At 61.7% G+C, this 20,562-nt stretch overlaps 6 protein-coding genes across 6 annotated transcripts; 3 read left to right on the plus strand and 3 right to left on the minus strand.

The window, feature by feature from the left end:
• Positions 1-583: 583 nt before the first annotated feature.
• PLICBS_000910 (proteasome component pup2) lies at positions 584-1,768 on the plus strand (the record flags this gene model as incomplete). Its single annotated transcript, XM_065599679.1, has 3 exons — positions 584-596; positions 997-1,535; positions 1,595-1,768. The coding sequence occupies 3 exons, from the start codon at positions 584-586 to the stop codon at positions 1,766-1,768; spliced, it is 726 nt and encodes a 241-aa protein (XP_065455751.1).
• A 360-nt stretch (positions 1,769-2,128) lies between these two features.
• On the minus strand, positions 2,129-5,118 carry PLICBS_000911 (uncharacterized protein; the record flags this gene model as incomplete). Its single annotated transcript, XM_065599680.1, has 6 exons — positions 2,129-2,473; positions 2,528-3,170; positions 3,224-3,286; positions 3,346-3,922; positions 3,995-4,903; positions 4,977-5,118. The coding sequence occupies 6 exons, from the start codon at positions 5,116-5,118 to the stop codon at positions 2,129-2,131; spliced, it is 2,679 nt and encodes an 892-aa protein (XP_065455752.1).
• Positions 5,119-12,201: 7,083 nt separating this feature from the next.
• On the plus strand, positions 12,202-13,935 carry PLICBS_000912 (25S rRNA (adenine645-N1)-methyltransferase; the record flags this gene model as incomplete). The annotated part of the gene is made up of 1 exon (XM_018318032.2): positions 12,202-13,935. One exon carries the CDS (start codon positions 12,202-12,204, stop codon positions 13,933-13,935), a length of 1,734 nt encoding a protein of 577 aa, XP_018183557.2.
• A 350-nt stretch (positions 13,936-14,285) lies between these two features.
• On the minus strand, positions 14,286-16,386 carry PLICBS_000913 (DNA damage-inducible protein 1; the record flags this gene model as incomplete). Its single annotated transcript, XM_065599681.1, has 3 exons — positions 14,286-14,983; positions 15,052-15,686; positions 16,373-16,386. The coding sequence occupies 3 exons, from the start codon at positions 16,384-16,386 to the stop codon at positions 14,286-14,288; spliced, it is 1,347 nt and encodes a 448-aa protein (XP_065455753.1).
• Positions 16,387-16,556: 170 nt separating this feature from the next.
• On the minus strand, positions 16,557-17,561 carry PLICBS_000914 (uncharacterized protein; the record flags this gene model as incomplete). Its single annotated transcript, XM_065599682.1, has 1 exon — positions 16,557-17,561. One exon carries the CDS (start codon positions 17,559-17,561, stop codon positions 16,557-16,559), a length of 1,005 nt encoding a protein of 334 aa, XP_065455754.1.
• Positions 17,562-19,402: 1,841 nt separating this feature from the next.
• Positions 19,403-20,557, plus strand: PLICBS_000915 (putative aryl-alcohol dehydrogenase aad14; the record flags this gene model as incomplete). Its single annotated transcript, XM_018318030.2, has 1 exon — positions 19,403-20,557. One exon carries the CDS (start codon positions 19,403-19,405, stop codon positions 20,555-20,557), a length of 1,155 nt encoding a protein of 384 aa, XP_018183555.1.
• Between the last annotated feature and the right edge of the window lie 5 nt (positions 20,558-20,562).

Below are 20,562 nucleotides of genomic sequence, written 5' to 3' on the forward strand. Positions count from 1 at the left end.
CTACATCAGAGGTGCCCCACGATACGCGCCCCTGGCGGCCATGCAAGAGCTGGGGCCGATTTGGGCTTCGCCCTGCGAAAAAGAGTACCGTAATCTCGCGTCAATGTATCGGGTGTTTCGAAAAGAAGCAGTCGGTCGGTAAGCTTGGTGTGTGTGTCGGTGTAGTCGTGGTGATTGCGGTTGCTGCGTGGTGGTGCTTGTATGTGTATATTCAACGTGGGGCTCGCAGCTGGGAAGCACGACAGGTGAAATGGAACCGCGACAAGGCGCGTCGCTGCCCCCAAAACCGACAGCCGGCAGCAAGGGGTGTGCGCCCACCCCAGCAGCTGCCCGCGTATCAAGACGCCCAGCCGCCCACCGGGTGACGCCTGGGCCTGAACGGCCTGCCCAGTGCCCACCACCCGCCGGATAAACACCGGACCGCCGCGAGCTATCCCAGGTAGCGGGCGGTGACGCCAACAGCGCCCGGCGGCCCAGCGCCAGGCCAGGGTCCGGGCGTCCGTCCACTGTGAGGTGGCTGCTCCGCCAGCGGTGGAGGCGCCCAACCACGGGAGCCCAGGGCAGCTGGCCGCCTGGCTGGGGGATGGAAGGGCTGCGTGCGTAGGCCTGGTGCTTGCCTAGCCTGGCCGTGCGTCGTCGAACCGCCAGCCAGCCTGCCGTCAACTGGTCCGGGAGCTCCAACCTCACCTCACCGAAGCTCGCGCATGCTCCCTCAGCCTTCCCTCCAACACTCGACGTTGCAGCCCGCCCTCCGCCCCGCAACAGCGTCAATCGCCCTTCTCCTGCTCCGACGACACCCGCATACCCGGCGCCTCTAGGCCAACACCGCCAAGATGTTTATGGCAAGATCCGAATATGGCAAGCTCTCTCTCTCTCTCACTCTCTCTTCCCCGTCCCATGCCGCGATCGATCCCGCATGAAGCTTGACGCTCTCGCCGGCAACGCTCCCGACCTGAATATAGGGCTGACCTGTGCTTTCCATCCCCCCGAGCGCAGACCGGGGCATCAACACCTTCTCCCCCGAAGGCCGCCTCTTCCAGGTCGAATACTCCCTCGAGGCCATCAAGCTCGGCTCCACGGCCATCGGCGTCGCCACCTCGGACGGCGTCGTCCTCGGCGTCGAGAAGCGCGTCACCTCGACCCTCCTCGAGACGTCGTCGGTCGAGAAGATTGTCGAGATCGACCGCCACATCGGCTGCGCCATGTCGGGCCTTCAGGCCGACGCCCGCTCCATGGTCGAGCACGCCCGCGTCGAGTGCCAGAGCCACGCCTTCAACTACAACGAGCCCCTCGGCGTCGAGAGCTGCACCCAGGCCATCTGCGACCTCGCCCTGCGCTTCGGCGAGGGCGCCGAGGGCGAGGAGACCATCATGAGCCGCCCCTTTGGCGTCGCCCTCCTCATCGCCGGCTTCGACGAGGACGGCCCCCAGCTCTTCCACGCCGAGCCCAGCGGCACCTTCTACCGCTACGACGCCAAGGCTATTGGCTCTGGCTCTGAAGGAGCGCAGGCGGAGCTTCAGAACGAATACCACAAGGTGCGTCTCTCGTTGCGAGTCACCCCCAAAGTCGCGTGCTAACGCCTCTCTGCCTGCAGTCTCTAAGCATCACCGACGCCGAAACACTGGTCCTCAAGACGCTGAAGCAGGTCATGGAGGAGAAGCTCGACTCCAAGAACGTACAACTGGCCAGCGTCACCAAGGAAAAGGGCTTCAGGATATACACAGACGAGGAGATGGCTGCCGTCGTGGAGCGGCTGCCGGCCAACTGAGTGCGAGACGGCGTGCGCTCTGTAGAGAAATAGACTTGTAACCACACGCGCCGAGCACACCGTGGTACCCTGCTTGGGGTTGTCGTATCAAGCGCGCCCATGATTGGCGACGTCCGAATTGTATGATTATGAGAATCTTCACATTGATGTCGACGACTATTATGGCGCGCGTTCGTGAACTTTCGCTTTTAACGGCTCGACCGCGCCCGGCCTAGCAGGTCTCAAAACCTTCCTGGCACCCGGGATACACAACGCCCATGCAACCACTCGGTCCCTTCCTGTTTCCCCTAGACGCCGAGGGCTCCTTCTAAGACTCCGACACCATTAAAGCACCATGCTCCGCCTGAAGTCCTGCGTCCTTCAATCGTCGTCTTCCAACTCGACACGGTCAAGGTCCTTCTCGACTCCCAAGAGTCCAAAAGCCAGACTTGTCTGTTCCGACCTCACGAGCACGAGGCGCTGCTCCTCTTTGCCGTCCAGCTCTGAAATCCTCTGATCCAACCTGCGAGGCATCATCCACACGGAGATTGGCACGTCTTGCAAATGCTCAGGCCGCTTGTACGCGGGCCCATGTCCCAACTGGTGGGCCTTGAGCCACGCCGTTTCGCATCCAATGGCGATTTTCATGGCCGACTGCCAGCCCGTGAGGCGGGCGATGTCGAACATACGCTGTATTACCCAAGTGCGTTGGTCGCTGTTTTGGAGCTGGGGCGGGAACTGTCAGAAGAAGTTCACGCGTTTGGGGCTATGTCGACGTACCTGCACGGCAGCCACGAAGAGACAGAAGCAGCTCTCGATGAACGCGGCAGCCAGCGTGGTGCTGACGTCGAGTCTCCGGGACGAGTCATCCGCCAATCCCGCCGCAATGCGCCCGATTTGAATGGCATAGCCGGCGGTTGATGGAGCAGCCATCTGTGCTGCTTGCATAGCCGCTGGCGGCATGTTGGGGCGGCTTCGATATAAATGAATCAAACCCATGTAGTAGTTCATCCAGATACCGGCAACCGAGTATGTGCGGTACTGCAGCGCCGAACCGAACGGCGTCTCCTTGCGATCCGTGTATTCGCTATTCAGCGGCTTGAACTGCGCTCCGAGACAGCTTTCCAGCGCTTCGAAGCCCTGCCTTATGCTCTCCCACTCGTGTTCCGCCGCCTCGACCGTCTGTGGAGACGCGAATTCATCGTTGGAATCCGTGTTCGGGGACTGCTCCATCGGCGGGCTAAAACCCAAAGGGACGTTGAACTTCCCATGTGTTGGCACGATGCCCGGGAACTGCGGTGGAGAACCGCCTGAGGGGCTGGCGCTCTGCGGCCTATTCGCCTTCCGCTTCCGCGACAGGTCGCGAGACGCGAAGCTTGCAAGCCTGCCAAGGAGCAGAATGAGATGATCGTAGGTGCCATAGCTATCTATCGTTAGCAAAGGATGCGCGAGTATAGCCGCAGCAGCACGACCCACATGGCATTGAAGTTGGAGAGCGGCGCCCTCGGGGGGCATTGTGTCCACGCGTCGTAATCCATGCTGTGGTAGAAACCCCTTGTCAGCGGCGTGTCTGCAGCAATCTCAACTTGAGGTCATACAAAAGCTTCGTGCCTCCTAGTATACTCTGGTAGACGTCCATTTTGGCGTACCACCAAAAGAGGTCTCGCAGTATGTCGTATTGCTCCACGTCCCGGTCCGTGGTGTAGAGGCATCTCTCGTCTAGTAGCTGTCCCCCTTGCAGTCCATAGTCCTCAGCGGAGAGACGTGTTCCTGTGATGAGGCTCAGGATGTCGTAGTCAAGGTCGCTGACGTCTTTGTCTAGACCTGCACCTGCAAAAGCCTTCATTCGCTTGACCGGCAAACAGACTCGAGACATGTCCCTCAGCGCGATCTCACGGAAGAGCAGCCTCGCGCCGAAGAGGTGGCTGCACCACTTCGAGTGGTCCGACGACCAGACCTCAAAGTAGGCCAGGAGGAGAGTCGCTGCCAGTGTGGACAGCTTGGTTCGCTTCAAGGGCGATTTCACGTTCTTGGCAATTCGCCGAATGGACCAGTGGTAATGCTTCAGCGCGGCCGTGGCCGGTGTCCCCTGAAGTTTTGCGATTTGCAAGCTCGCAATGGCCATGATGGCGTGGAGCAGGCCGGGATGATTCAAAGCAAGGACTGGAAATGTGTCTATATGGACATTGCCGCGTCAGTTCATGAACAAGAGAAGGGGGGGGGGGGGGGGTTGCTAGCGAGACTTACAACTGAAGAGGTTGTGGCCGAGTTCGGCGTTGCCTTCGAAGCTTCCAGATCCATCAAGCGGAGTGGGATCTCTTTCATACAACGACATGGATGGGCCCGTAACGCTTACGAAGTGCATGAAGATGGTTCTCATCGCTTGATTCCGAAGCTCCGAATTGGGCGCGTAGTCCATATACTCGGCCAAAGCCTGTTCCTGAGCAAAGGCCGAGAATGTCCTGACGACTGCCCCTCCCCTTGGATATGGCCAGAACATGTGGCGAGACCCGGCTGATACCAGCTCCTTGGGATCTGGTAACGCAGACGGTTCATCGTCAGATTCGGCCATGTACATCTCCTCGTCCGACAAGTCTTCCTCGTACTCGCTTTCAGGGTCCCGAAAGGCACCCGAGGATGCGTGGTTCGAGGCTCCATTACCAGTGGACCGAAGTCGCTGCTCTGCCGAAGAAACATCCGAGACGTTGAGATTTCGCTGGTTGTAAAAGGCGGCATCGTCCTGGAGATATTCTCCCCGCTCTTGACTTGCAGCAAAGTCAGGCCCCAGCAAGGGGTTGGGCATGGACGGACGCCCCTCGATGGGGCCATGGCCAAAGCCCAAGTCGTGGGCGGCGAGGCCGTTCTGGGGCCGCCGGGGCAGCATATGTGGCTGGCCGAAGTCGAAGGGCGAAGGCTTTGGGGCAATGGCCTGAAGAGGCATCGGAGCGGGTGGCTTAGCGTGGTGGGCAGCCAAGTGGTCACCGAGATACGCGGTGCCAGCCGAGTAGAGTGGAGGTGCGAAATGGCCATGCTGTGCCCCCATGGGATCTTTAAAGACGACCCTCTGGTTGTACCCTTCGCACTCACGCTTGGACTTGATGCAGTTCTTGCACCTTGGCTTGTTCTCGTCACACTTAATGCGGCGCTTGCGGCATGCTTTGAGAAGGTTAGGGGCCGATACGCGTGGGAGGGAAGCACGGGGCGGTTCGGGAAGTTGGCGGAAACTCACTGAGGCAGCCAGTCTTGGTTCTCTTCTTCACCATAGGTTTCTTGCCCTTGGGGTCTTCCTTGTCATCGTCATGCTGGAGAGGTGGTGTCTGGTCCGAACGACCCGCCTTTGGGGCCGAGGCCGCGCTGGTTCTCTCGGCCATGGCCAGCTAGGTGAGGAGACGCGGCGGCCGCTCGGGAGCTGCACCTGGGAGAATGTGCCAGTTGATTTTGCGCGGTTATTTACATTGCGCAAAGGTCCAAAAAGTGCATCGATGGAGCCCCGTTTCCCACTTACGTGTGAGCTGACGGATGGGCGACCTCGCAGACGGAAAAGGTCAGGGGACGAGCCTGCAGGGCCGGAGCAACGACGAGCGAGAACGGCCGGCGCAAAGGTGGCAGGAGAGACACGGCGGCTCAAACAATGGCTACCGGCGAGAAGAACGACTGAAGGGCGTGAAACACTGGCCGTGTAACTCGAGAGGTGGCAACCAGCAGGACAGGCAGGCGGAGGACGTGTAAGAGACGCTGGCGCTTGAGGGAGACGGGGGATTGGGTCCGCAGGGGCGACACACCCCCCAGCTTTGCCGGGCTGTGGTATCTCTGGAACGGGGCCGGGGAACGCGAGTCTCGCGTGCAGGTCGTCGGCGAGTCTTCCAAGTGCCGAGGATCGCGATCGGGCGTGGTGCCGTGGCCCTCGACGCTGTCGGCAGCTATTGGATGTAGCCGCAGGACCGTTGGCTGCAGAGCGAGATGTGTAGATGGCCGGCGAAGCTTTGGATCGACGACGGAAGCCAAGAGAAAGGCGGCCGGGACAGGACGAAGCCCAGTGGCGGGTAGTTTTGACGTGCTCGCAGCTGGAGGAGGTTTGCTGGAGGAGAACTTGTGAGCCTGAGAAAAGCTGGCGACGACGCAGCCTCGGGACAGTGGCAGCCGGCGTGAAGAAGGCAGGTAGAAGGATGACGAAGGCGACGCAGTGCAGAGGCACAGCACAGGAGAGACGAAGCCGGGGTGGAGGTACAAGCCGGGGCACCGGAAGTCTGGAGGTGGAAGCGGAAGCGGAAGCGGAGGTGAAGCAAGGGATTGCCAGGCGAGGCGAGGCAAGCTTGGGTAAGGTACGAAGCAAGGTAAGGTAGGCCAGGTAGGTAGGTAGGTAGGTAGGGTACTTACCAGACGGCAGGTCGGGAGGTTGAGGTGAGGTGAGATGAGGTAAGGCAAGGTACCAAGGCAGCTCCCGAGTCGGTACGAAGCAGGAGGTAAAATAGGACAACTTGGGCAGGTGCGGGAGAGCAAGGCAGGATGGGCGGTACCTGCCCCAGCGTGCCCCAATGCAAATGCCCCAATGCCCCAGCCAAGGCGAGGTAGTGCAGTGCAGGGCAGGCCGTATCTTACATTGGACGAGTTGAAGTGCCGACTTGGCAAGGATAAGGTCGAGCCGCGGTCGACTGGGCTGGGCTGGGCTACGTTAACGTACTAGACTCCGCATATGCAGCCCGTACTGGGCGGGTGGGCAACTCGGAAGGTGATAGGCAAATGCTGTAGAGCGAGGCGGAGAGGGCTGGCTGGCAACGTCTCCCTTGTTGTTGACCCCGCCGAGATGGGAAGAGACGAGTGCAGGCATGTACAGATCTGGATGACACCAAGAAGGCAGATGGGAGCTCGGGGGCCCCCCAAGCCACCCAGCCCATCCAGCCATCCAGCGCTGGACAAGCAAAGCACCTACGCCCGTGGAAAAGCTCCCGCTGCAGCAGAGGGGCGGACCGGGATGGATGGCACTCCCACTCGGTGCTATGATGGCCCAATGACGAACCCTCGCCAAGGGTCCCTCAGATGCTACCACTATTTCAGAGCGCTAGGGAATGGGAACCGGAAGACACAAAACGGCTTCTTACCGGAGGCAGTTTAGCTGGCAAGGCGCACACGCGCGCGCGGCTGGCGCATTGCCTGTCCGGGAATGGCGAAGATCTAGAGCGGAGTAGATGTGCCCTGGAGTGGGGAGAGGGCGAGAGCGGGAGAGAAACGGCTGGGCCCCAAGGGCAAAGCTGGCGAGGACGTACCACGGGAGCTTGGAGCACAGAGCGGGCTGGAGGACGAAGACGGGGACGAGGACAAGCACGAGGGCCGCAGAGTGCAGAGCACACGACGTAAGGTACAGTACCGTAGCAAGGCAGGTACGGTAAGGTTGTCTCTTGCTTTTCCAAGAGCACGCACGATTCTTGATGACATGAGGCGCATCGCAGGGGTCCCGCGGTCCGCACCCGTACCAGACAGCGGACGCACGGCCACCGATGTCCGCACCGTACCTTGCCATGCCTCTGTTGCTCTGTTACTCTATTACTGTATCCATGCCCATGCCATGCCATGCCAGTGGAGGGGTCCATCCTCCCATTGCTTCACCACCGCGCTGCCCCATGGTGTGGCCCCCAATGGTTCCCTACCTAGGTCGCCGTCCAGACTCCGGTGCTGGTGCGCCACCCGTCCGCGGCACAGCACAGCTGGGGTGGTGGTGACCGGGCTCAGGGAACCAGTGTGAGACATGACAAGGGGGGCGCCGCCTGGGGGGCTTGGGGGACGGTCCACGATGGACGGGGCCTGCACGAGGTGGCAACGCAGCTCCATCTGGCTGCAGAACGCCCCTGGCAGAGGAGCGTCCGTCCGGCCCAATTGCCAACGCCAACGTACATTTTACTCGTACTGCGAAGGGGAAGGGGACCTGGTCCACGCGGAGGCGGCGGCGGCTCGCCGTCGGTGGAGGCATCCGAGGCACAGATGCTATTCTGGGCGTTGTTGCTGTAATGCGATGTTCGTTGCATCAGTGCTCGTCCGGGGCCTGCCTGCCGCGAGTCGCTCGGCAAGGAACCTTGGGTACGAAGTAACGTTGGCGGGGCCTCGAGAACGGTCTCGTCTTTCTTTTGCGATTGTACCCGCGACGTAATATCGTGCATTGCCTATACTGCGATGACCTACCGACGGCTCGACTTGTACACACACACACACTCACTCACTCACATGCATGCCCGCGCCCTCTGTTGTTGGCACTCGCACGTGTGCCGTGTGTCACGGAACTCGGCAAAGCCCGGCCCACGACGCGATGAGGTGCATCGCAGCGGTGCAGCACAGCGCCGCGCAGCTCAAAGTCAGGTAGTGCAGGTTGTGAGGGGGGGTTGCTCTGCCGGGGATGATGACGCTCTGGTGTCGTTGGTGTGGGTGCAGGTGCGGGCGCGGACGCGGGCGTGGCCTAGGGCACCTGCAGTGAGGTTCCTAAGTGAGGTGCAGTGGATACGGTGCACCGCAGTGCAGCCCGGCGCTGCCCCGTGCGCCTCACGGAACACAATACAGTGCAGCACCGCCAATGGCCTTGAAGGTCTGATGTTCATATTGGAAGGTCCCAAAGGCCGCTCGAGGCATGAACGGACCGGCCCTGTGCTGGGCCAACCGCCCCTCTTCGCGGGGACACCTCGTGCACGCGCGACACACATGTCCCGGTCCAGCTCGTCCAGTGTCCCTCGCTCGTCCGGCAACAAGAAACACTGGAATGATGAACTCAATGCGCTGCGGGGTGGAGGCCCTGGCGGCGGCGGCGGCGTCGGCGGCGGAAGCCAAGCAGATCGATCCCCACTGGCTCCCCGGGCATCAGTGGATCGCCCGCCAACGGGAGCGCGTGTAGCGCTTGCAGCCACGAGCCAACGGAACCTGGAAGGCAGCTCCGCTGGCCGGCGTGCTATGACCGCCCGTGGGCGCCGTCAACGGCTCTGGCTGACTGACTTGGCCCGTGGAGCCATCCTTTGCCCACTGCACCCAACTTCATCATTCTCCCGGGGCGCCTCATCCATCCCATCACCACCTCCACGGCCTCGAATCCGTCTGGCGGCGTCAAAAGGCAAGGTCGCAACTCAATGGCCCCTCTTGGGGTGCGCCCCGTAGCTGCTAGTGCTGCTAGTACATGCCGCAATGTTCTTTCATCCTCGCACAAGGCACGGCACCTACTGGCTGTCCCTCGCGGCTCGCACAAGCAGTGGGCCTCTGCGAGCGCCCGTTCGAACGCCTGCGCGTGTGCCGCCGTGCGAGGCTGGGTTCGTCTGAGCAATGCCACACAAACCGCCGTCCTCGATGGGGGTCCCTGTCAAGCCTGTGCGTGCATGCAAACCGTCGAGGAGCCACGGCAGCAGCACCGCGCCATTGGGCAGACGCGGCGCGGATTTCAGCAAGGCGGCTTGCAGGGCAAGGCACTCACTGTCCTGGAGGGTGCCTTGCTGTGCTCGTGCGGTCCCCGGAGTGTTTCCCATTCTGTAAGGCAAGCCACCCCCCCTACCTGCTTGTTTGCTACACTGCCGCACCCAACAGCCGACCATGACACGGGACCCATGCGCCGTTTGATAGAGAAGCGTGGCAAGCCGGGGGGTTGACTGGGCTTGTGTATTTCCATCTCATGTTGGTAAGCAAGCCTAGGCTCTTGCAGCGCGAGATCCGGAACAGGGGCCTTTGTGTCTGATTGGAGACCTTGGACGGGACAGCACGGGCAGTTCAGTGCTGCAATTGTCATTAGTCGTCCACCTGCCCAGTAGGTATCAGCAAAGCTCGAGGGCATCCCTTGCAAGGTATCCGTAGTTGCTCCTGGGTCCTCGAGTCGTACCTACGCTTTGAAGTACGCGTCCGCTCTCCGCGTGGGAGGCAGGGGCGGCAGGCATGCCAGGCCTGCCTTCCAACGTCCCTCCTGCCCTTCCCCATCGACTCACCGACCGCCAAGCCTGACCACATCGACCTGGGCTGCTCAACACCACCACCACCACCACCATCACCACACCATCCTACCCACCGCTGCTGCAACAATGTCGAGCCCAATTCTCCTTTCCAGCGCCCGACAACTAACGGGCCGAACCAGTGCACTTGTTGACTCGTTCACACACCGATAGACAGCCCCCTTGGCGCCACGGGACTGACGCCTGCGCCTGCCGGGGCCCACATCGGCAGCAAAACCCCGTCGAGTCCCCAGAGCTAACGACTTACATGGTCGCCACGGACAGGCCATTACCGAGTTGCATGGCCAAACTCGTGGCTGGACCAGGCCATGGTCAACGATTACGGGGGTGCCTTTCCGAGATTGGACGCCAACAGGCCTCGACTCGCGTCTAGTTCACGAGAAGCCGCCCCGCGTCGAGATCCAGACCGTCCACAAGTCGACGCACGGTACGATTCTGAAGTCTTCTAGAACACAATCTAGCAAGGGATAGCGGCATTTGCTCCAACCCCGACCCCGCGACCTCGCTCACAACGACGATGTGTCTCGGCAGATGGACGACGACAATGCCCTTTCGCGTCATCAGTCAAAGCAGCGAGGCACAGGCACCTGATCACTGAGCACGACATGCTGGCAGCTCTTTGTCGAGCCAGACTGATGTCGAGCCCGGGAGACTCGTGGCCGGCGACCCTCAAGCGAGGCACCTGGCCGCCTGCATGGCGGGCAGCGGCGACTCGTCTGCATCGTCTCGTCAACAAACTTCGTCGGGCCACCAACAACGGGGTGGCTGGAGTGCCACCCTGTCAGGGGCATTTGCGCGTAAATGTCCACCCTCGCCCTGAGCCAAGCGCCTCTCCCAGGCCAGCCCACGGCACCCACGTCTCACAAACGGCACTCTACCATTTGCAAGCCCCGTCTCTCCCCGGCGACAAACCCTGCCGCTCGTCTGCGTACGAGAGATGGTACGAGGTGCAGACCCTGCCATTGATCCAGCCAACATGTGTCGTGTAACCCTCGCTCCGGAACCTTGCCTGATCTCGAGCCGACTCAGGAGGGCGCAACAAGGCTGCATAGGCCAGCTTGCACAAGCCCAACAGCATGCTCATCTGATGGCGCCTCCACACGGGTCCATATGCTCGGGGACATGGCTATCCGCATGTGTGGACAGTCTAACTATCGCAGTGCCGGTGCGTCTCGACGCCACACCGGCGGGGACCGGGTGTGTTGCCCAGGGTGAGGCAGGCTTGTGTGGCTGCACACACCCTCGCGCCGTGCGAAATCTGCCATTGCGCAAAGCAAATCTCGTAGCACCTGCTCCGGTGCATCGGACACAAAATCTGTACAGGGACAGGGACCGCCAAGGCCGGGCTGAAGGGGCGTACGTGGCATATTGCTCTGTGTCGCCCACAGGACGACGCTGACGGCGCCTCGCCTCTGCAGAACCTGTCCCGACAGGCAGGCTCGCGCGGCTGCGAACACCCTTCCTGCCGACGCCATCTCGTCCCGTTTCCGAGGGATGGTGCTTACCACGTCGCTGGGCCCGGCTGACCTGCAGAGGTGGGCGGCATGCTGCTGCAGAATCCGCGTTGTGCTCACCCAACGCACCGGGACAGAGCCAATACGCACTCCTACCAGCGATGACAAAGCTCGCGTCATTGACCATTCGCGAACTAGTCGACGAGGCATCTGTCGAGAATGCCCCGGGGTAGGGCCGTTGGACAGATGTAGGCTGCCACAACGAAGCCCGAGGCATGGCGCCGAGCAAACCTCGTTCGCACACGCATGCACATGCAGACGCGCGAAAGCGCGTGCGCGGACCCGCACCCTCGATCATGAGAGCTGCCTGGAAGTGCCTGTAGCCTTTGTCCGCATGAGTGGTACGGACTTGGAAGCACACCCATTCATGTCATCATGCCACCATGTCGAGTCTTGCGTCGCCAGGATGGGGGGCTCCGAGTCCAGGCAACAGCCGCGACGTTGCGAGCGAGGAGCTCGTGCACTTCCATGACGTAAATCCGCGCCTTTCACGTCTTCCAACAGTATTCGCGTGGTTCGACATAACTGTAAAGCAACTTCGTACAGTGCCAAGGGTATAGCGACGAGGTTGGCCTGACTCAGGGCCGCCTCAGGTCGAGTGTTGATAGCCACTAGGGTCTCGTAACAAGCAAACAGTTGAGGTTCGGTCTGTATACACTTCCCGCGGTGCCTAAGCCGGCTTTTTTGTAAATGGTTCTCGAAAGTAAATCGAGTCTTCTTCCACCGTGGTATGTCGTGGTTGAGTTGCAAGCTCCGATCTGAGTTCTGACAGCTTGGGTAGCAAGGGTACGTACCGAAGGTAAACTGTGGAGACGCACAGACCAAAGGCGCTAGCGGATCGTCACTCACTCAACTTCAAAAAAAAAAGTTGACGACCTCACACTAAGATCCCTATCAAGGCAGGAACCGCCTCAGCATTTCTCAATTTTTCACACACATCCCCTTCATCAATCGCCCAATCGAGGTCGCCAAAATGTTCGCCGTCCCAGGCTGGTCCGTCTCGGCCGACAGCCTCAAGGCGGAGAACGCCTCGCCGGCGCAGGGGGCCGCGGCCGCCGGGGGCGCAAAGCCCAGCAGCAGGAAGCGGAAGCGCAACGGCGCGGCCACCGCCGCCGAGGAGAAGGTCACGGCGGCCAACGTCGCGGACCTGTACGAGTCGGTCGTGGAGGGGCGCAAGGCGCCTAAGCACACGGGGCAGGCTGACGGCGGGAGGCAAGAGAAGCCGTCCAAGAAGGCGAGGAAGGATGCGGCCGGCAAGCAGCAGCAGGCTGAGGTGAAGGATGAGGTGGTGAAGACGGAGGCGAAGAAGAGCCACGAGAAGAAGAGCCATGAGCATGCTGCCGGCGAGAAGAAGCCCGAGGGTGGTGAGGCGAGCAAAACTCCCAAGGAGGGCAAGAAGGACAAGAAGAAGCACAAGCAAAAAGACAGCAAGGAGAGCAGAGGCTCCGAACCCACCGCCCAGGACGAACAGAAGCAGCAGCAGCAAGAGGGCGGCGCCAACGCCGCCGCCGCAAAGCCCAAGGCCAAGGCCGCGGAGCAGCAGCTCCCCATGCCGCCCAAGCCCGCCAAGCTGACGCCGCTGCAGGCGTCGATGCGCGAGAAGCTCGTGTCGGCGCGCTTCCGGCACCTCAACGAGACGCTGTACACGCGGCCCTCGGACGAGGCGTTTGAGCTGTTCCAGGAGTCGCCCGAGATGTTCGACGAGTACCACGAGGGCTTCCGCCGGCAGGTCAAGGTGTGGCCCGAGAACCCCGTCGACAGCTTCCTCGCGGACATTCGCGCGCGGGCCAAGGTCCGGCAGCCGGGAAGGCATCAGCAACAGCGCGGTGGTCGTGGCGGTGGCCGCGGCGGTGGACGACAAGCACCACCGCCGGCGCGGGTGGAAACTTCTGGCCACGCCCCCCTGCCGCGCACGGCCGGGCTCTGCACCATCGCGGACCTGGGCTGCGGCGACGCCCGGCTCGCCGAGTCGCTGCAGGGGGAGCAGGCCAAGCTCAACGTCGAGGTCAAGAGCTTCGACCTGCAGAGCCCGAGCCCGCTCGTCACGCGCGCCGACATCGCCGACCTGCCGCTCGCCGACGGCTCCGTCAACGTGGCCATCTTCTGCCTCGCCCTCATGGGCACCAACTGGATCGACTTCATCGAGGAGGCGTACCGCGTCCTGCACTGGAAGGGCGAGCTCTGGGTCGCCGAGATCAAGTCGCGCTTCGGCCCCCTCGGAGGCAAGAAGGCAGGTGGTGGTGCTTCAGGGGGCGTCGTGGCTCACAGCGTGGGTAACCGCAAGAAAGCCGCCGCCGCGGGCAAGAAGGGCGGCAAGGGTGGTGGCGAGGATGACCCCACGGCGCTGCACGGGCAGGACCTCGCCGTGGAGGTGGACGGCGTGGAGGACCGCCGCCGCGAGACGGACGTGTCGGCCTTTGTGGAGGCGCTGCGCAAGCGCGGCTTCGTGCTGCGCGGCGAGCGCGCCGAGGCCGTCGACATGTCGAACCGCATGTTCGTCAAGATGCACTTCATCAAGGGCGCCGCCCCGACCAAGGGCAAGGGTGTCAAGGCCGCGCAGGAGGCGGCGACCGCCGCGGGCGCGGGCGCGGGGGCCAGGGGCAAGAAGAACTTTGCGCCCAAGTGGGATGAGGACCAGGACGACGAGGCCGAGGCGGATGCCAGCGAGGCTGCCATCTTGAAACCCTGTGTCTACAAGATCCGGTGAGGGATGGAGGCTGTCTAGTCACATGTACTCCGTACAAGAGAGGATATCATCACCGAACGCTGCAGAGTGGCCAACAAGCGAAATGCAACCGGCATGTCAAACTTGACACGCCGAGCAACTCTTTTCATTATTCATCATTGATGCCCCAACCATCTACATTTCTCCCGCGTTGATCTGCCCAGCCAAAAGCATCTCCTCGGTCGCCATATTGCGCCTCGTCTTTTCCGTAATTTGACCTAAGAATAAAAGCTACCAAGCGTGCATCGTTGACATTATGACTTTCCCCTGGCCCAAGCCCCAGATGCTATGCAACCGAATGCTCCCGTGATGACTCCCGGCCCTGCCCGCGCTCAAAAGAAAATCAAACCGGCGGCAACGTCAACGTTGTCCTCGGCTGCCTGGAGCGCCTGGACGGCCTGCTCGCGTGTGGCGCCCATGGCCATCAGGCTGTCGACATGCGCAGGCGTGACGTTGGGCGCGGCCGCTGCAGGCACCTGCGCAGCTGGCGCTGGCGGCGTTGGCGTCGGCGCAGTAGGCTGCTGCTGTTGTTGCTGTTGCTGTGCCTCGCCGGGCGGCATGACTACGCCAGATCGCTGTCCGATCGAGGTGCCCGCAGGACCAGGTATCGTGGGCTCCTGGGCGGCGGCAGCCTCTTCGTCCTTGGGAATGTCGGCCTCTCCGAGGAAGGGCACCTCCTCGCCCTGGATGCAGAGTTTGTCCTTGGCCAGGTCGATGGTGGCCTGGTAACGCTTCAGCATGTCCAGGCCGAGCAGCAGATCCGTCGACTTGCCCTCCATAACGGTGAAGCTGCATGGCAGGTGCAGCTGTCCGATCTTGATCTGTGCAGAGTGGACGCGGCCGATGATGTTTGCCGTTCCCACGCCGCGGGCGACGCCGGCGAACCTCGTGTCAACGAGGCGCATGATGCCACATGCCTCGGCGCACGACGGAGAGATGATGGTTGCCTGCGCTCCGGAGTCGACGAAGGCCTTGACCTTGTGTCCGTTGACCTCGACGTTGATGTACAGCATGTGCACACGTCCAAACACTAGAATATGATCAGCAATGCTGTGCTGCATGCCCGTCACAAGCCACGATGAAGTGCGTGTTGCTTACCCTCGGGGTTGTGCTCCATGGCGTTTTGTAGGTTCTCCATGACCCGCTCTTGACGGATCATGTCTTCAATCTTCCTCTGGTTCTCGATGTTGAAGGGGTCATCGTTCAGGCGCTCAATCTCCCGCTGTCGCTCCAGGCGCTCTCGCCGCTCGCGGTCCTGCGCGTCTCGCAGGATGGCAGCGAAGCGTGCGGGGTCCTCGGCCGCGGCAGCCAGCTCGGGATGCTGCCTCTGCAGCTGCTGCCTCAGAGCGGGGTCGCCCAACACCTGGAGGCGAACCATCTCGGGGTCGTTGTCGCCGCCCTGCCGCGGTTGAGACTGCGGTTGCGCCGGTGCGGCCGCCGGCGGCCGGGCAGCCTGAGCTCGCTGAGCCTGGGCGGGGGCCGCGGCGGCGCGCGGCGGTCGTACGTGTACGGCCAGCATGTCTCCATCAGCAATCTGCAGCTCTTCCATGGTCTTGGAGTCGTCCGAGATGAGGCGGCCGTTGTGGTAGATCTGTTGCGAGGCGGGCGGGATGTTGGCATCGGCCTGGATGGACTCGCGCAGGGTGGAGATGGTCATGTCGGGGAAGATGTCGAGCGTCACCAGGTTGTCCTGGTTCGCAGCCTGCGGGTTGTATATGCTGAGCGTGATGCGCCTGGGGAGAAGTCGGGTCAGCGTCTCGGCCAGACGGGGCGGTTGCGAGGTCACAGCGGCTTACATGGTGGCGGGCGGCAGCTGTCCAGCGGACGCCTTGTTTCGTGTTTCTGTGAAAGACGATGGTGACAAGAAGTCTGATGGAGGGGGTATCTGAGACGACGGGGCAGCTCCTCCGATGTCGATGAGCGGCGTACGGTAGGGTTGGGAGAAGAGAAGCGGGATGCGAGGGAAGGAAGAGGTGAGGATGGATGGAGGTTTGAGAGTCCAGGTTGGTTAGACAGGTTTCCACGGGCAGCTACCCGCACTGTTCAGGGCCGTGCACGCCGGTAGTGTTGGCTGAGGTATGGACGGCACTGATGGAAGGCTGCCCAGGTGGCCTTCCAGGTTCCTCTCAGGCGGCGTTTTACAGTGGAGGTGCCTGGTGAGGCTGGGACGAAAGAGGGGCGCTGAGGGGTCAGCGGGTGCTGTGAGGGGCACCAAACAGCCGCCCCGGAGGCGGTGACGACACCGCGTGGCAACCTGCCCGCCCAGCAGCCCTGGCGCGGCTGCCCGCCGACTGGACCAGATGGAGCTTCTTGGGGGCCCGCCACTGGAGCGGGTGGAAAGGCGTGGACGGAACCGGAAGCCCTGGCCGTCCGATACTGTACCTAATTTGTCAGGCCTACCGCTTCAACCCCAACTTACACCGTTTCTTCCATCCCGGCCACGTTCAATATTCATCACGATGCCGCCACATCACTGACTCGCAACGCGATGCTGCAACTAAAATTCCACAGCTACTGTTTTCTTGGTCTGCTTCGCCTGCCGGTTTCTCGTTCGCCTCGAGACCTCCCGGCGTTAGAGGAACCATGGCCTGTGGCGGCCCTCGTCAAAACGCGACGCTCCGGACATAGGCCTTGAACCACAAGTGCCACGCCGCGGCCCTGTCAATGAGTATGCGGGCGTCCTCGACCTGGAACGACGCGGTGTGTATGATTGCGCCTGCCTCGGCCCGTTGGTCCGCCGGGACATCCGGGAGGAGACTGTCCTGCTCGGCCAGCTTCATGTCGGCGAACTCGAGCAGCCTCCTGGCCTCGGCTCTGCTGTTGCGTAGCCTCGCGGCCATTCCGATATTCACTCTTTCGGGATTCGATCTCGCCATGGCCGAGAATCGCGCCGTCATGTCCCCGATCGCCGTTGCCGCCTCGTCCAGCGCCTCCACGGCCCGCGCCGTCTGCGCGTCCGCCGCGATGAAGGGTCCGTAGGTTACCACGCCGGCGACGGCCACGCCCGCCACGACGGCGCCCAGGACCACGAGCTGCCAGCCGCCGTCGTCCGTCTCCTCCGCCCGCACCGTAAGCTCCGTCACGTTGATGCGCCGGTCCTTGAGGGGTTTCTTGAGCTCGTCGAGGACCTTTGCTCTCGACTGTTTTGCGGCTTCGTAGGCCTCGACGGCCGTCTTTGCCGCCGCGCTGAGATCCTCGAGTGTCCTCTGCAGCTTCCTGGTATACGGGCCCTGGTGATCCGTTCGCGTGTCCAGTACGTCGGGGAGGGCTTTGGTGATGAGTCCGCTTCTCTGGAAGTTTGGGCTTTGGGCCGTCTTGCGAGCGATTCGGAGCTGCACCCACGCGCCGCTCGAGGAGGCGACACAGGCGTGGATGCCCGCTACCAGTCCTGCGTTTGGTGGGCTTTCCTTGTTGGCCTTGAGCCCGGCAACATAATCTTTGTAGCAGGCGGTGCCACGGATAGCTGCTTCGACCACGGCCATGATCTGTAGGCTATATGTCCTCAAGAGGTCGTCTGCGGTGTCGTCACGCTGTCCCGCGGGGGATGTGCTTGAGGCGTCTTTGATGAAACACATGATGAGCAGCGGGACAATGAGGGGGAGGAGCATCGTGTTTGCGAGGTTCGGTGCGACTGCGTCCTGTTGTTGGTGGCTCTTGTAAACCTGTTGGATCACATCGCTCAGTGACGTGAAGCTGAAAGCCTAGCAACGCGCTGCAGAATTATGTGGCTTGGAAAGAAGAGCAAGCTGGTTACAGGCTGTCGCGTCTTCCTTTGGCCCTTTTGAGCCGAGCAGTTTGCCGCTGCCGCGGTAGGCTATATCGCGTGTTATAAGCCCTGATATACGTGTATAAAGTGATCGAGGCCATTTGAGGGTTTCATAGAGCCCTATAATGCCATGTCGGGAACTCCGAGGGAATTCTGACCCTACTTATAGAAGCGATAGGCCCTTTTCGAGGGGGCATTGACATTTACAGACGCGAGACTGAACCTTGATACTAAGAGCCATCGGATGCCTGAATTCGGATGCCTGGGTGCGAGCAGGTAAGCTGGACCAGGCACTCGCTCACTTTGTCGGGCGAAACGCCTTGCTTCCGGCTTTGCCGCCGAGATTTTATGATGTCCCAAACGGTGATGGTCCTTGAGAACAACGCCGGCCAAGAGGCCGGGAGAGGATGCAAATTGCCTCGGTAGTCCTTGAGCTGGGACAGCACCTGCAAATGCAATTAAACTTTGCGGGAAATTCTCCCAAAGGACACTGCTCTGCAGTCCTTGTGTTGCCATGGCTATGCTCCTGCTCCTCTCATCCCACATTGATGGGGAACGCGCACCATCAACTTGGGCAAGCCCTCGTCCCGCGAAGATGCTACCGAGGCATCGATTCGGCTCTTGTCATGACATTTGTCTCTGGACCGCTTTCACTATTTGCTCTTGCCAGGCCACGTTCCAACCCAGTGGTAGAACAGCAGGGAGAGTTCGCTGGTCTAGGCCACAGGGACAGCCATGCTTAACGAGCAACCAGGATATACGGCAAAGGCACCACGCCTCTTCGACTATGCGCCGCAGCGAGCAATGGCGGCTAGTCCTGCGGCTTCTTCCCCGTCCCCGGCAGGCCGAGCGAGGACCCCTCCAGGTCCTGCTCACGGTCGGCGTGTAAGTGGGCGCGCTTTATCCCCGGGGCGCTCGTCACCGTCCGTCCGTCCGTCTGCCATTTGAACTCCGCAGCCCCGAAATCCTGCTCGATCATGATGCTATTAGTCAGGGGGAGGGGGAGACGTGAACTCTCCCGCCGGCGACCCAGCCGCGAAGAATAATTGATACGTAGTAGGCGAACGTTGACAGCGGGACAAGTCCATGACGTCGACGGTTGCAATACCAACTGCACAATGTCCGAAATGTGTTTCGGCGTTGGTGGTCGAGGGCGGCCTTAAGATGGGGCTAGGAGTTAAGCAGACCGCAACGGAGCGCTTGTGCCCATCGAACGGCGGACTTTGGGGTATTGGGGTGCCCCCCTCTGTTAGCCCACCGGGCGCCAGGGGAATAGCCGGTACTTGTTACAGTCCTTGCGGTGGGTTGGAGCGATCAATCTGCGTCGGCCATGGCTTTTAGAGTTTATCAGGACCCGACGCCATCGGGGTGGGGCCGAAACAGCGGCCGCGACAAAGTCCGCCCTCGATCCGCTCGTCATCTAACTAATCATGACGCTCATGGAGATATCTGGAGATAATGGCTGTTTGCTGGTAGCAGTGGCATGGCATCTGCTTGGCGGAAAGAGAAGGGTAGCTCGCGGCTGGGTATATATGAAGAAGTGTTTCGTAGAATCTTATACAGTCGCGACTTACATTGTATAACATCTCATCCGGCTCTCTTATACGCATCACCACTCAACACCACAGAACCCGGAAACACCAGAGTAAAAAGCACAGTACCACACACACCGTCATCACCATCATGGCAGAAGCTATCTTCGGCGCGGCCCCGGAGCCCAAGACGGAGCTCGGGCGGTACCGCATCCTGTCGTCCTCGGCGGGCATCCGCGTGTCGCCGCTCCAGCTGGGCGCCATGTCCGTGGGCGACGCCTGGTCCAGCTTCATGGGCTCCATGTCCAAGGAGCAGTCGTTCAAGCTGCTCGACCACTTCGCGGCCGCGGGCGGCAACTTCATCGACACGGCCAACAACTACCAGGCGGAGCAGTCGGAGGCGTGGCTCGGCGAGTGGATGGCGGCGCGCAAGAACCGCGACCAGATGGTCGTCGCGACAAAGTACACGACCGACTACAAGTCGTACGCGCTGGGCAAGGGCCGCGCGCCCAACCACTGCGGCAACTCGCGCCGCAGCATGCACGTCAGCGTGCGCGACTCGCTGCGCAAGCTGCAGACGGACTGGATCGACATCCTCTACGTCCACTGGTGGGACTTCACCACGTCGGTGCGCGAGATCATGGACGCCCTGCACATTCTCGTCCAGCAGGGCAAGGTGCTGTACCTGGGCGCCTCGGACACGCCCGCCTGGGTCGTGAGCGCCGCCAACGAGTACGCCCTCGCGCACGGCAAGACGCCCTTCAGCATCTACCAGGGCCGCTGGAACGTCATGAAGCGCGACTTTGAGCGCGAGATCATCCCCCTGGCGCGCCACTACGGCATGGCCCTCGCGCCCTGGGACGTCCTCGGCGGCGGCAAGTTCCAGACCAAGAAGGCCATCGAGGAGCGCAAGAAGAAGGGCGAGGGCCTGCGGTCCATCTTCACGGGGGACCAGAGCGAGGAGGAGAGGCGCGTGAGCGAGGCGCTCGAAAAGGTCGCCCAGGAGCACGGCGTCGAGTCCATCACGGCCATTGCGCTCGCGTACGTGAGGGCCAAGGCGCACAACGTGTTTCCTCTGGTCGGCGGCCGCAAGACGGAGCACTTGGACGACAACATCCGCGCCCTGAGCATCAAGTTGACGCCGGAGCAGGTCGACTTCCTGGAGGGCGTGACCAACTTTGACATTGGCTTCCCCAACGACTTTATTGGGCCGGATCCCCATGTGACGGGCAAGTTTACCGGGTTGGCGGCTGCCAATGCGCCGCTGCAGGTAGAGCTGGATTCGAAGCCTGTAGGCTTGGCTTGATGACA

Source organism: Purpureocillium lilacinum (genome assembly GCF_023168085.1).
Source record: "Purpureocillium lilacinum CBS 284.36 DNA, scaffold_1, whole genome shotgun sequence".
In the NCBI taxonomy this organism is placed as follows: Eukaryota; Fungi; Ascomycota; class Sordariomycetes; order Hypocreales; family Ophiocordycipitaceae; genus Purpureocillium; species Purpureocillium lilacinum.